Below are 13,849 nucleotides of genomic sequence, written 5' to 3'. Positions count from 1 at the left end.
AGAAGATGTATTCTTACTTGGGTTAGATAGAGCAGCAATCAGCCGTAGAATTAAGTTGCTTTAATATGACATTTACAGTCACAACGCAGGTCAGATTTCGACCTGTGTCAGGTCATTATCAGTGCAATTATTGGGGTAAGCTTTCGCTTGAGCACGAACAACTGCTACAATTCCGCACTGCATTGATAATGACCTGACACAGGTCGAAATCTGACCTGCGTTGTGACTGTAAATGTCATATTAAAGCAACTTAATTCTACGAATGATTGCTGCTCTATCTAACCCAATATAACTACAGTCGCTGTGTGCACCCACCCCATGGAGGGCAACCTGATGGTTTTCTTACTTGCTGCAGGATTTACGAGTGCCTGTTCTATTCTGTTAGATGTGTTGCTAGTAAATGTCACATTGATTCTAGCGACTTACAAGTTTACGATTGGTGAACCGAGTCACCCTCAGTGCCGGCCGCGGTGGCCGAGCGGTTCTAGGCGCTTCAGTCCGGAACCGAGCGACTGCTACGGTCGCAGGTTCGAATCCTGCCTCGGGCATGGATGTGTGTGATGTCCTTAGGTTAGTTAGGTTTAAGCAGTTCTAAGTTCTAGGGGATTGATGACCTCAGATGTTAAGTCCCATAGTGCTCAGAGTCATTTGAACCATGATCCTCAGTCGGCGATATTTTTAAATAGAGTGTACTTGCAGTCACTTCCTCCCTTACAGATAACACTATTACTTTGTCACCAAAGAGCTACGCACTCACGTCTCAGTAACAGTATGTCAGAGGCTTGATACGTAATGGTGATCTTTAACGAAAGTAAAGAAAAACGAATACTATGTATTAGGTGTTGACTCGACAGTACCAAACGCATACGATTGAGAGTATATTAGTTGCTTGCTAATAAACAGTTTCATTATTACGAAGGGCAGAACAAGGAAAACAGTGATTAGAGATGACAAATATAATTGAGTAATGGAACTACACAATAAGAGGAGATGATGGAAACAATACTCCTGTGAATCAGAATGAATTTTAACTTAAATGCAAAGTAGCTCTGTTTTGAAGCTTCCCGACTGTGTGCTAACCCGAGACTCGAACCGCGACCTTTGCCTTTGGCGAGGAAATGCTCTAAAGACTGAAGTTCTGTGAAGTCTGCAAGGTAGAAGATGAGGTACTGGTTGAAGTCAAGGTATCACAGTGGGTACTGAGACGTGCTTGGTTAACTTAGCTGGTAGAGCACTTGTCTGCAAAATGAAAATGTCCCAGTTTCGATCCCTTGTCCGGCACACAGTTTTAATCAAAAATCAAATGGCTCTGAGCACTGTGGGACTTAACTTCTGAGGTCATCAGTCCCCTAGACTTAGAACTACTCAAACCTAACTAACCTAAGGACATCACACACATCCAAGCCCGAGGCAGGATTCGAACATGCGACCGTAGCGGTCGAGCGTTTCCAGACTGAAGCGCCTAGAACTGCTCGGTCACTCCGGCCGGCTGTTTTAATCTGCTACGTAGTTTCAAGGTTGGAGAACATTAACACTTTTCTGGAGAAATTAGGCCAACTGCAAATGTCGACGCAGCACAAAAAGCTGATAGGGGAGACTCATCCTTACCTTTGCATTTCAAAACGCTTTTTACGATCTCATAATGAACAAATGTCCAAGAACTGATGAAGTACCGGCGGAACTCTTTCGCATCAGGTCAAATGACGGAACAGATGCCATAAAGATCTTGAGTAAAACCTACGAAACTGAGGAAGTTCAGATTTTGCAAATCGTGTAATTGCTACACTTCCAACGAAAGCAAGAGCGAATACCGCACCGTCGCACTGGTATCACATGTATCTAAGGCTGCACCGAGGTTGGGGAACGGCAGGACAGTTTTCGTCATAAACACTCAGATACATGAAAAATAGTTTCTGCTTAAAATTACCCAGATTATATTCAACTAGTGTTTGACAATGAGAGTACTTAGCGACTTCCAACAAACCTGACACACAATTTCAAACCTTTTCTAAACTTTTTCTAGATTACGTCCTTAATGTCAAAATATTAACGCATTAACTCATTTGCAAAGTAATGAGACATTTGGAAGTGTTTTATACTTTGCAAAAATGGTTCAAATGGCTCTAAGTACTATGGGACTTAACATCTGAGGTCATCAGTCCCCTAGACTTAGAACTACTTAAACCTAACTAACCTAAGGACATCACACACATGCATGCCCGAGGCAGGATTCGAATCTGCGCCCGTAGTAGCAGCGCGGTTCCGGACTGAAGCGCCTAGAACCGCTAGGCCACAACGGGCAGCTTTATATTGCAGTTCGATTCTTTAAGGAATTGGGATTTACTGACCCATTAGAAAGTTCCAGACCTTTACAATTGTGTAGAGTCACACAACGCTGCTTTAAGTATGGCCCACAGGAAAATTAACCACTGACACTAAAATAGGAAGTGACTGAATATAACACCGATTCCTTCACGTTAGAATAAACGTTTCATAAATAAAAGTTTTCTCATTTGTAGAGTGTTCCGAAGGAAAAATGTCCATCAATTTTTTATCTTTTTCCTATCGACAAAGCCCTCCTAATACCTAAACTAATGCTTTTGCTTCTGCGGGAGCTGTTGTTATTCTTATTTTATCTTTACACTCTCTCCAGAAGCAATACGTAAAGCCTGAGTAATTTTCACAGTTTCTGATGCGAAAGGTGTGATTTTTCTAAGATATTAGACGTTCTTATCGAATGTCAGACAGTTGAAATGTTTCAATATATCAGGTACACTCTACAGCGAAACAAACAAGTTTATGACCATATGCGTTGCTCTCGTTTCATTGTAGGCTGTACAAGTATTTTGTAATTAATGTCATTCGTGGACAAACCGTAATTTCTTAGTATTCTACCAATAGATGAAAGGCACAATTTATTTTACCGACAGTTGTAAGTATATGATTATTCTATTTCGTATCCCCAGTTATTATTCCCGTTCAGCTTTGTAGCTCAATCGATCTATTACGACTCATAAATCTTATACTGAAAAACTAGATCTTTTATGAGATTGTGAAGTGCACGACGTTATATGTCTCTGCATTAAATCCTAGTTCCTAATGTGTGCAAGATCTGCTGTAGAATACGGAATTTAGATCTGTGATAATCTCATTGGTTGCAAAACTGGTTACTTACCATCAAAACACCATTCAGATGGATCATCACACACCCCGGGGCTGAACATGCAACCTGAAACAGAAAATAGAAAAAGAGTCAGTATTTATTCCTGATGTTACAATTTACGTTCCAAAATTTGTAGAAATCTTTGCGCTACGCAGTGACATCACACTAGCTCTTGTGAATGCATCTGTTAGCTACCAAATTAGTTTTCATTCTATTGTTAGCGCGATATTGATGTCGTCATTATTTTGTGCATTTATTGCTATGGGTGAGATACACACTAAGAAAAATAAAGAGTCACCATGGAGTAATTATCCGAATGGGACGGAAATTGGTAGATGCGATGTACATGTACAGACAAACAAATGATTACAATTTCAGAAAAAAATGGATGATTTATTCAAGAGAAAGAGCTTCACAAATAGAGAAAGTCAATAACGCGTTGCTCCACTTCTGGGCCCCCATGCAGGCAGTTATTCAGCTTGGCGTTGACTGACAGCGTTGGTGTCTGTCCTCCTGGGGGATATCGTACCAAATGCTGTCCAGCTGTAGACTGTCAGATCCTGAGCTGGTTGTAGGGAACTGTCCGTAATGCCCCAAACGTTCTCAGTTGAGGAGAGATCCGGCGAACTAGCTGGCCACGGCAGATTTTTGGCAAGTAGGAAGACAATCAGTAGAAACTGTCGCCGTTTGGAGCGGGGATTATCTTGCTCTAATGAAAGTCCAGGACAGTTTGCCATGAAGGGCAACGAAACGGGGCATGTAATATCGTCGATATATCGCTGTGCTGTAAGGGTGCCAAGGATGACAATGGTTCCGGCTGAGAAACTAAATGGTACCCCAGACCATCACACCTGGCTGTGGGACAGTATGACGAGTGACAGCCCAGTTGGTGTCCCAATGCTGTTCGGGGCGTCTCTAGACATGTCTTCCTGGTCATTGGGACTCAGTTCGAAGCGGGACTCATCACTAAAGACAGTTCTACTCCAATCAACGAGATTCCAGGCCGAAGCCCCTGAATCTACTATAGGTTGAACCCTGGAATTTTGGATATTTTGTCTGACACTTATCCACTTGAATGAAGGCAAACAATCAGTAAGTGTTTACAACTCCGTCCGTGAGTGGACTGTGAAGAGACTTTAGTGCAGCGTTCAATAAACATAACCTTACGAGCAACTCTATAGCGACTGAAAGATAATTCTGTTTCCCAACTTGACTATAACACAATCACTTGCTTCACACGATCAGCTGATTTCGGCAACGTGCCATTTTCAAGTGCTTACTTGATATGTACGTCTGTCACCTAACTCCTGTCTATCTATCTTCCTCCATTTATCTTTTATATTCTTCTTGTTCTTCTTCTTGGTTGGCTCTACAGTCCTTGAAGAATCTTGGCCTCCTGTATCACCTGCCTCCACTCTCCTCTGTCCATCGCCTTCCTTCTCCAATTTCTTATTCCCATCGCCTTTAGGTCTTCTTCCATATCGTCCAGCCACCTTTTCTTGGGTCTACCTCTTCTCCTTCTCCCTCAGATTTGCCCACGAAAACTTTCTTGACACTCCGAGTTTCTGGCATTCTCTGTACATGTCCTGGCCATCTTATTCTTCCCTGCTTAATTTTAACAACAATATCCATCTGTCCAAAAAGTGTTTGTAGTTCTACATTTGTCCTTACTCTCCAGCCATCTTCCTCTCTCATCGCTCAAAAAATCCTTCTCAGTATCTTTTTTTCCCACCTCAACAACCAGTTCTCCTCCTTTAATGTCAATACCCAGCCTTCTGGTCCATATATTACTATAGGCCTTAATATGGTCGCGTATATTTTGATTTTTGTATTCCGACTAACATTCCTGGAATTAAATACGTCCTGCAAGGCAAAATAGCAACGATTTTCACTCGCTATTCTTTCTTGAATTTCTACTCCTACTTTATAGTCCTCCGTTATTACAGAACCTAAATATTTAAATGTTTTCACTCTTTCATATTCTTTTCCATTCATTACTATTGAATTCTTTTGTCCGTTTATATTGGGCTTCCCCATCACATATATTTTGTTTTGTTTATGTTTACTTCTAAATCTATTTCTCTTGCTGATTCCTCTAACGTATCATAGTTCCCCTTTAGTGCCCTTATATTCCTTGCCATTAATGCTACGTCATCCACATATGCTACCACTTGAGCTTGCCGATTAAGTATTGTTCCTCCTAGGTTTATCGGTATTTGCCGCATCACCTTTTCTAAAACTAAATTAAGTAGCATTGTAGAGATCACATCTCCCTGTCGTAGCCCCCTCTGTACTTGGAATTCACCAGACAGTTCTTGCTCTATTCTTTTTTACACACTGTTGCTTTCATTGTTATTTCCGTTAAATAGGCCAGTTTTAGTGGGATTCTAAATTATTTCATGATCTGTGTAATTTTCTTCCTGTGCAGGCTTAAAATGAAGTATAACTGATGTAGTTGCTTTTATATTAGCTATATTTAGTGTGCAGCAGCGTAAACCTTAATTTGCACCAACCGATAAGTAGCAGCATAGCTCATAATTGTAGGTGGATTCGTGAGCTTCTTAAAGAAGGAAACAGACTTGGGTGCGATCTTCTTGACACCTTAAAAACAGAGGATGGATTGGAATCTGACCAACCATGTGGATGAAGACTTCTAAGACGGTTCGGGGTGCATTTAAAAAGAGACGACAGTTTCAGACTGTCAGTTTATGCTTCCCTTATATTTGCAATCTCAGTTCGCATTCATAATGCGTTGTACATTCGTCGAAGGGAGCGCAGCGAGTTACTTAACTTCGAAGTATCGTAAGCAACCGTTTGAGAGCAATTGCATAGCAAAAAAGCACGTGAATCCGAAATCTGTGGTTTTTAGTTTGTCATGCAAAAAGTAAAACGTTTTTCGACAAATTACGACAAGATCGGCAAGGAACGTAGCTTTGATTCGTTTACTTAAAGAGAGTTGTTTTAAAAGGCCAGCAGATGACTCTTCTCTCAGCTTTCTACTTTCCTTGAATCAAATCTAGATGTGAACACCATTCTTTGAGTGGCAGGGCCTAAAAGCCTGTCACATAGAATTTACGGTTAAATGCTGCGACAATGTGTCTGAAGAATGAATAACTACGTAGTGACGTTTACAAGAGAAATGCTGGCACCGGCTACATATACAGATCAGGCGTGTTTTTTCTGTTTTATTTAGCGTCATTGGTGGCCTTCGGACGTGGTCCATTTAGCTAGTCTCCGATGCCCGATAAGCTACAAACTGAAATATATACCCAATCTCTCTCTCTCTCTCTCTCTCTCTCTCTTTCTCTCTCTCTCTCTCTCTCTCTCTCTCTCTCTCTCTCTCTCACACACACACACACACACACACACATTCACTAGTACACACTCATCATTCACAAAGAATATTAAATTGGCTGTACTGATATTAATTAAATCATAATATGTTCTTACCATGGTCACGAGACGTCACTCCAAACGTAAGTTAAATATGGAACATATAATTTTCATGCCTCCTGAGCACTGTCCCGGAGAGAGCTTCTTCAGTTTTTTAAGGTGCATGGAAGTCATGACATTCAGTCATCTAACACGTTATCTGAATGTCAAGCACAGTAGTACGAAGTGGCCCGTAAACACGTTTATCGCTACCCCAGACAAGTCGTCCGGACGTAGATAGCTGCGGGAAGTCATCACCAATTCGACCTCATATTTTGAGGGAAAAAAAGCACACTTGAAAAATACCAGTCCCAGCAATCGGTCCAGCGGGAAAATTTGGGCCGTAATTCTGCTAATACGCACTTACGACCTTCCAAATGAACAGCATTTAAATTTTGCTCCCACCGGTTATTAGTCACTCACTCCGCCCCAATGCAGACGCCTGAGGCAGAGTGCGAAGTACTGTCCGGTGGAACGAATAAGAGGTTTGTGAGATACTTCCGTAACGTGCCTTGTTCTTTAGGTCAAAGTGTGTGGTCTCTAAAGTGTAGCTTATCAGAAAGATTTCTTTGCTTTGAACATTTTTATGTTCTGATTCACAAATGCAGTGTAAATTATTGAAACGGATCAGTTTGTCAATTAAGAAGCAGTGGGGGTCTGTTTCACTACTAACTCCACTGATATGCGTTATTTTCTTTGGATTTTAAAGCTGACAATATTGAAGTGAATACATATGAAGGAGATGCTTTATCCGCTAAATTCATTGCTATGATTAAATTGCAAATCGAAAATAATTATCTTCATTTCATAATATTTATTGAGTTACTTAGATTTACTCTTTTTCTCTTCAGTTGTATATAATAATACTCAACATATGTGTTCGTGAGGTTGACATATTATGTGTCCTAGTCACATTATGTACCTATTTTTCGCGATGATTAACATGCGTTCTTGAAAAAGATTTCATAAAACATTTGGTAGATGTATCCACCTCCGCTCTCCTCTTCCCTCGCCTTCAGCATTCCACGAACAGAACGGCTCCGGCTGATGCTATGCTGTACAATTCTTCGCGCTCAGACGGCTGCAGTGGGGCAAAGCGACTGACAAACAACTCGAGCTCGTGAAATTTAAAAGACGTTCGTCAGAAGGTCGTAACTGCGTGCTATGACAATTATGGGATCGATTGCTGGGGCTGATGTCTTGCATGCGTATAAGGGACAGTCAAATAAGAATGATACAGATGCAAAACAGTAAGTGAATTATTTATTATTCCAAAAGTGATCACCATCATTTCTAGTAGAGCTATCGCACTGCGAGACAGGACGTTTAACGCCTTCATCGAAAAATGTTTCCGGTTGCTTACGGAACGATATTTCCCGCCTACATGTTGCGACTATTGTTTCGAGTACGCTGCAGAAGTTACGCTGGGTGGCCGTTACACATCCTTCATGCACTCCCGACCTCTCCTCATGCGACTTCCATATTTTTGGAGCTTTGAAGGAAGACTTTCGCGGCAGTCGATTTGCACTCCTGGCTACAATCAGTGTTTCGTAGGCAGCCGAAAACATTTTTCCGTGGGTGCGTTGACCGTCTTGTCTCGCTCTGAGATGATTAAATGAGCAGTTATGGCAATTACTTTCGAAATAATAAACAGTTTACATATTTTTCCCGATATTTCTCTTTTTCATTTGATTGTCGTTATACGGGGTGTTCAAAAACTCTCTCCGCAGTGCTATACTATTGTTAGCTGCGCGTGCCGTATGCTTGTTCGCCTGCCTGGGTTCCTTCCTTCAAGTGGACTCTCCCAACATTCCACAGTTTCGTTTACCTCAGTAAAAATGAATATTCAATAAATAATAACTTGTATTTCACTGAGTTTCATTTCGGTATATTCACTGCGGCATACGGCACGCGCGGATAACAATCATATGGCACTGCGGAGAGACTTCTTGAACACTCCGTACTTTCTTCTCCTTGAAGTATGAGGTCGAGTTGGTGATGTTTGCTTGTTAGTACTACCAGTGTTCAGCAGGGCGGGTCGCTAGTTTAAATTATAATTCCTGTCGTAGCAGACTCAAACGAAATTAACGTTCGCCGGCCGGAGTGACAGAGCGGTTCTAGGCACTACACTCTGGAACCGCGCGACCGCTACCGTCACAGGTCCGAATCCTGTCTCAGGCATGGATCTGTGTGATGTCCTTAGGTTACTTAGGTTTAAGTAGTTATAAGTTCTAGGAGACTGATGACCTCAGAAATTAAGTCCCATAGTGCTCAGAGCCATTTGAACCATTTTTGAAACTAACGTTCCGTACCCGTCAATGATTTAAATATCACTCATGAGTAAGCACTTCAAAATGGCACATAGCTGGAAGCGGCTAAATGTCTGAAATAAATGAGTGTCTAAATCTAGGTTGAAAATGGAATTATCTTTTCGTAAATTTGTGACTGTGGCATCCGATACCAAAGAAATGATAGCGATTTGCAGAATTTGTGTACTTTTTGTTTTATCTGCTTCGAGAACCTTACTTAAGTGGAAACAGATAGTAAAAAATGTAAATGTCGGGAGGCCCTTCCCGTGGGGTAGACCGTTTGCCGGGTGCAAGTCTTTTGATTTGACGCCACTTCGGTGCTTGCGCATTGATGGGGATGAAATGATGATGATTAGGACAACACAACACCCAGTCTCTGAGAGGAGAAAATTTCTGACCCTGCCAGGAATCGAACCCGGGCCCTTAGGATTGACATTCTGTCGCGCTGTCCACTCAGCTACCGGGGCCGGAAGAAATAGATAGTTAAAGAAAGAATAAAAAATAGTAGCGCATATCTAGCAAAGGTACTACATGAACCGTCATATCCTTAGGTAGTGTAGGTGGATTGCACATACAGGTTAAGAAGGGGCAAGGAAAGGAGAAGCTGCGACAGAGAGCAGCGGTCGCCTGCATTGTCCGAAAGCTTTCGTCATAATTACCGTCTCGGAGGCAGTAATATCCGTTAAAAGCAGCTCCGGGACCAGAACAAATGGGAACAAAAGGCGGAAGCAGTGATGCTGGCTGGCAAACTGCCCAAGCAGAACATGGCAGGGGGGGAGGGGGGGGGGGGAGCGTTCTTGATGAGCTCCTGCGTCATTCCACCCCCCCCCCCCTCCCTAACCGCCACCCACCGTCCCTTCCTGGAACACCACATACTGCTCCATGAGACTCCACTCTCCTACAGACCCACCGGATTCAACAGATTGCCACAATCACAGCTAGCGTGTGCCGACGGCTGAGAATTATCACTTACTAACCGAAGAATTTCATCCTGTAAAGGTAGCAGGGGTAAAATACAGGGAGTGGACTTGTACAGGTTTTATGGGAGTCGAAGGACATGAAGGACAAGCAGTAGCTCTGAAGGAAGTGGACAGAGCTGCAGCCTACCCCAGTGATGTTATTCAATCCACATATTGAGCGAGTTGTGAGGGAAAACCAAGGAGAAATTTGAGAAGCGAATTACAGTTCCGGGAGAAGAACCAAAATCTTTAAGGTTGGGTGATGGTATTGTAATTCTGTCAAAGACGGCAATGGATGCGGAAGAGTAGCTGAACGGACTGGATAGTGTCTTGAAAATAGGTTATAAGAAAATGTCGACGAAACTAAAACAACGGTTGTGGAATGCAGCCGAATTAAATCGGGTGGTCCGAAGGAATTAGATTCATTAGAGAGACATTAAAAGTAGTAGATAAGTTTTGCTATTTGAGCATCAAAAGAAGTGATGTTGCCAGAAATGTATGGGATATAAAATGTAGACTGGACACACCAAGAAAAGCATTTGTGAAAAACTAGTTAATGTCGAATATAAATTTAAATCTTGTATTTTGATGGGTGATGTCACCGAACCACAACTGTTCGCGAATGCTTTGAAGAACATTCTGGACAGCCCGTGAGAATGATTTTCCACTCAGATCTCCCAACGTGAGTCGGATTGAACATTTATGAGACGTAATCGAGAAGTCAGTTCGTACACAAAATCCTGCACTGGCAACACTTTCGGTTATACAGACAGCATGGCTCAATATTTCTGCAGGGGACTTCCAACGATTTGTTGAGAGCTTGACACTCCCAGTTGCTGCGCAACGCAAGGGAAAAAGAAGGACCGACACGATATTAGAAGTATCCCATGACTTTTATCACATCACTATATGTTTATGGTCATCTCTCCATATAGTGTCGTCCCTCTTCATTTCTTCCTGAATTTCGCTGAAACTTTCTGGCGTTACGACTTCCCCACTTACCTATGCAGTCGTACAACAGCATAATCCACAAACACCTTCCTAGAGTTTAAGACGTATGACCAGAGTCATTTACGTCTTCATATAGTGGATGACAACACTCCTACAATACAGTCTTAGAGATGCCTGAATCTACTTTGACATACGACGACTTCGTTCCATTTTTCATGATGCTAGAAAGCGCTACGACGTCATGTCTGCATAGAAGTTGAAGGACGCTAGTTATAAGGGCTGTTGTGAATGTAGCACCTTGTGCAGGCTGGACAGATAAAAAATTATCCTAAAATTGTGTCTACTTGGATAATTATCATCGTCAGCTGATGACGGGTCTGGTGGTTTAGCGGGAAAGCAAGTGCCTGGGAACCTTCAACTCTCAACAATATGAGGAGTCGTTAAAAACGACACGTTCTTCGGCTTCCACGTTAAACTGCACGTCTTCTTTGCATGGTTGGATAGATGTGGCGGGTTAGGGACACGTCTGTCGCCGAAACTGCGTTCAACTGAAAGACTTGCAGCACGCCACTGGGCCACACAGAATTATTATATCGTCAGCAGATCGACGATTAATTTGAAATTTTCTCGTTTTCGCTTATAACTTTCGACTGTGTCCTTCCGAACGAGGCTTCCCTATCCAGAAGTTATATAGTTCCTCTTCTTCACCATCTATGAATATTTGTGTCACAATTTCGTAAATACTAAGTATATTTTTGTCGGTTTGTAGTTGTACTCGACCTAATTTAGTTTTTGCATTCAGACCACGTTAAAAGTAATACGAAGAGAAACTTGTTTCAGATTTGATATTGCTTCCTGGAATGATTTGATAGCGAAAATAGTAGTAGATGGAAAAAAACTGTAGGTGTGTAAAAACAGTAGAAAATGCAAAATATGTTAAGGAGATGGTGAGGTTAGCTATGCGGCGGATTAGTGAGCGCTAACAGGCGCGGATTTTGGGCGGTTTCCCACACTCATTTAGGCAAATACTGGGTTGGTTCCGAATCTCTGCTTAAGAAGATACGATCTCTCTCTCTCTCTCTCTCTCTCTCTCTCTCTCTCTCTCTCTCACTCACACACACACACACACACACACACACACACACACACACACACACAAACACACATAATAAAGTTTACACTATTCACACACTCCACTCCCTTAGCTTAACCGACGGCTGTAGTGAAGCCAGCCAAAAATTTAAAATAAAAAAAAGTGCCAAATCATGAAAACCAACGGACCCTGAATGCCAGAGTAAACGCTAGGAAAGAGAGAGAGAGAGTGTAGCACTAATCTGACTCGGTAAATACACCGCAAGGTACTTAAGTGTGGTTTGCAGAATAGTCATGTAAATGTAGATGTAGATGTGAAGATGGAAAGAGTGGCACGGGAAGGGAAGAAAGTGAAAATTTGTAGTTCTTCAAGTGGTTTCCACAACTTCGCTCTGTCGCGCAGCCAAATAGAATAACTAAAAACCATTCAAACTGGTTGCGCGACAGTAGTTTATCGACGATATGGCGACTCAATACGTGATGACGGAAGGGAGCATATGGTGTTTTGGGGGGAGGGGGGGGGGAGGAGTGGAGGAGCTAGATTATTTTGGTAGGAAGGCCATTCATGTGTTGGGGAAATGATACGGGGTATTGTTATTGTGTGTGTGTGTGTGTGTGTGTGTGTGTGTGTGTGTGTGTGTGCGTGTGTGTGGCGGGTCGCCGACAGCCGAGGCCGCAGGGTGTGGTGTGGATTGCTGGCGCCAGCGGCGGTCGATAGCAGCCTCACGTCCTAGCCGCTCCACCAGCGCATTTGCTGGTTCTCACTGTTGGCGCCAGTTTTCTTTCGGACCCTTCTCGCTTTTGCCGAGTCCGGACATTTCAGGGTTTGGCATTATTCTGCTAAGATTATAGCTTCTAGTCTTTTCCTCAGTTTTGATGGAAAGGACACGGAGTTTAATTTTTCACTTACAGATATGATCTATTTTGCGAAGACAGAGAAACAGCTCTATAATGGTCACAACATGCCGCACATATTGAGCGTGCGAAACCCATAATGCATTGTCGCCGAGCGAGGTGACGCAGTGGTGACAAACTGGCCTCGATAAGTTTACTCATCTCGGGTGCCACAGGCACAAATTTATTGAAGGGTGATTCTATATTCCACATTGGATGTTACATAATCACTATTATTTACATTTCAGTTGATTTGGACGATAGCCATTTTTGAGAGAGTACTCCTACATTCTTAAACAGACGGGCCAGAACAACGTTCTATACTTGTCAACACTTTGAAATAACTTCCGCAGCAGTTTTAAAGTGTTTACAAGCACAGAATTTTGTTCTCGCCCATATCTTTAAGAATGTAGGAGTATTCACTTACAAATGGCTAAAGGCTGAAATCAGATGACAGTGATGTAAATAACAGCAATTATACACTGAAGCGCCAAGGAAACTGGTACAGGCATGCGTATTGAAATACAGACATTTAAACATGCAGAATACGGTGCGGTCGGCAACCCCTATATATGAGAACAAGTGTCTGGCGCAGTTGTTAGATAGGTTACTGCTGTTACAATGATAGGTTATCAAGATTTAATTGAATTTGAAAGTGGCGCTATAGTCGGCGCACGAGCGATGACACACAGCATCTCAGGGGTAGTGATGAAATGGGGATTTTCCCGTACGACCATTTCACGAGTGTATCGCGTATATCAGGAATCCGAAGGAACATCAAATCTCCAACATCGCTGCGGCCGGCAAAAAATCCTGCAAGAACGGGGTCAACGACGACTGAAGAGAATCGTTCAACGTGGCAGAAATGCAATCCTTCCACAAGTTGCTGCAGATTTCATTGTGTCGGCGTGCGAACCATTCAACGAAACATCTTCGAGATGGGCTTTCGGAGTCGAATGCCCATTCGTATACCCTTGATGACTGCACGACACCAAGCTTTACGCCTCTCCTGGGCCGGTCAACACCGACGTTGGACTATTGATGATTGG

General features: G+C 42.6%; 1 protein-coding gene across 2 annotated transcripts in view; it reads right to left on the bottom strand.

Moving 5' to 3' along the window:
* LOC126354820 (receptor-type tyrosine-protein phosphatase N2) overlaps positions 1-13,849 on the bottom strand; it is a 394,642-nt gene that overhangs the window by 191,254 nt on the left and 189,539 nt on the right. For both annotated transcript variants that reach the window (XM_050004761.1, XM_050004762.1), the window contains exon 2: positions 3,176-3,229. In XM_050004761.1, coding sequence (XP_049860718.1) covers positions 3,176-3,229 — 54 coding nt within the window. The remainder of the gene's footprint in view (positions 1-3,175; positions 3,230-13,849) is intronic.

Source organism: Schistocerca gregaria, chromosome 3 (assembly GCF_023897955.1).
Source record: "Schistocerca gregaria isolate iqSchGreg1 chromosome 3, iqSchGreg1.2, whole genome shotgun sequence".
Classification (NCBI taxonomy): Eukaryota; Metazoa; Arthropoda; class Insecta; order Orthoptera; family Acrididae; genus Schistocerca; species Schistocerca gregaria.
This window is presented reverse-complemented; position numbering and strand designations above follow the sequence as displayed.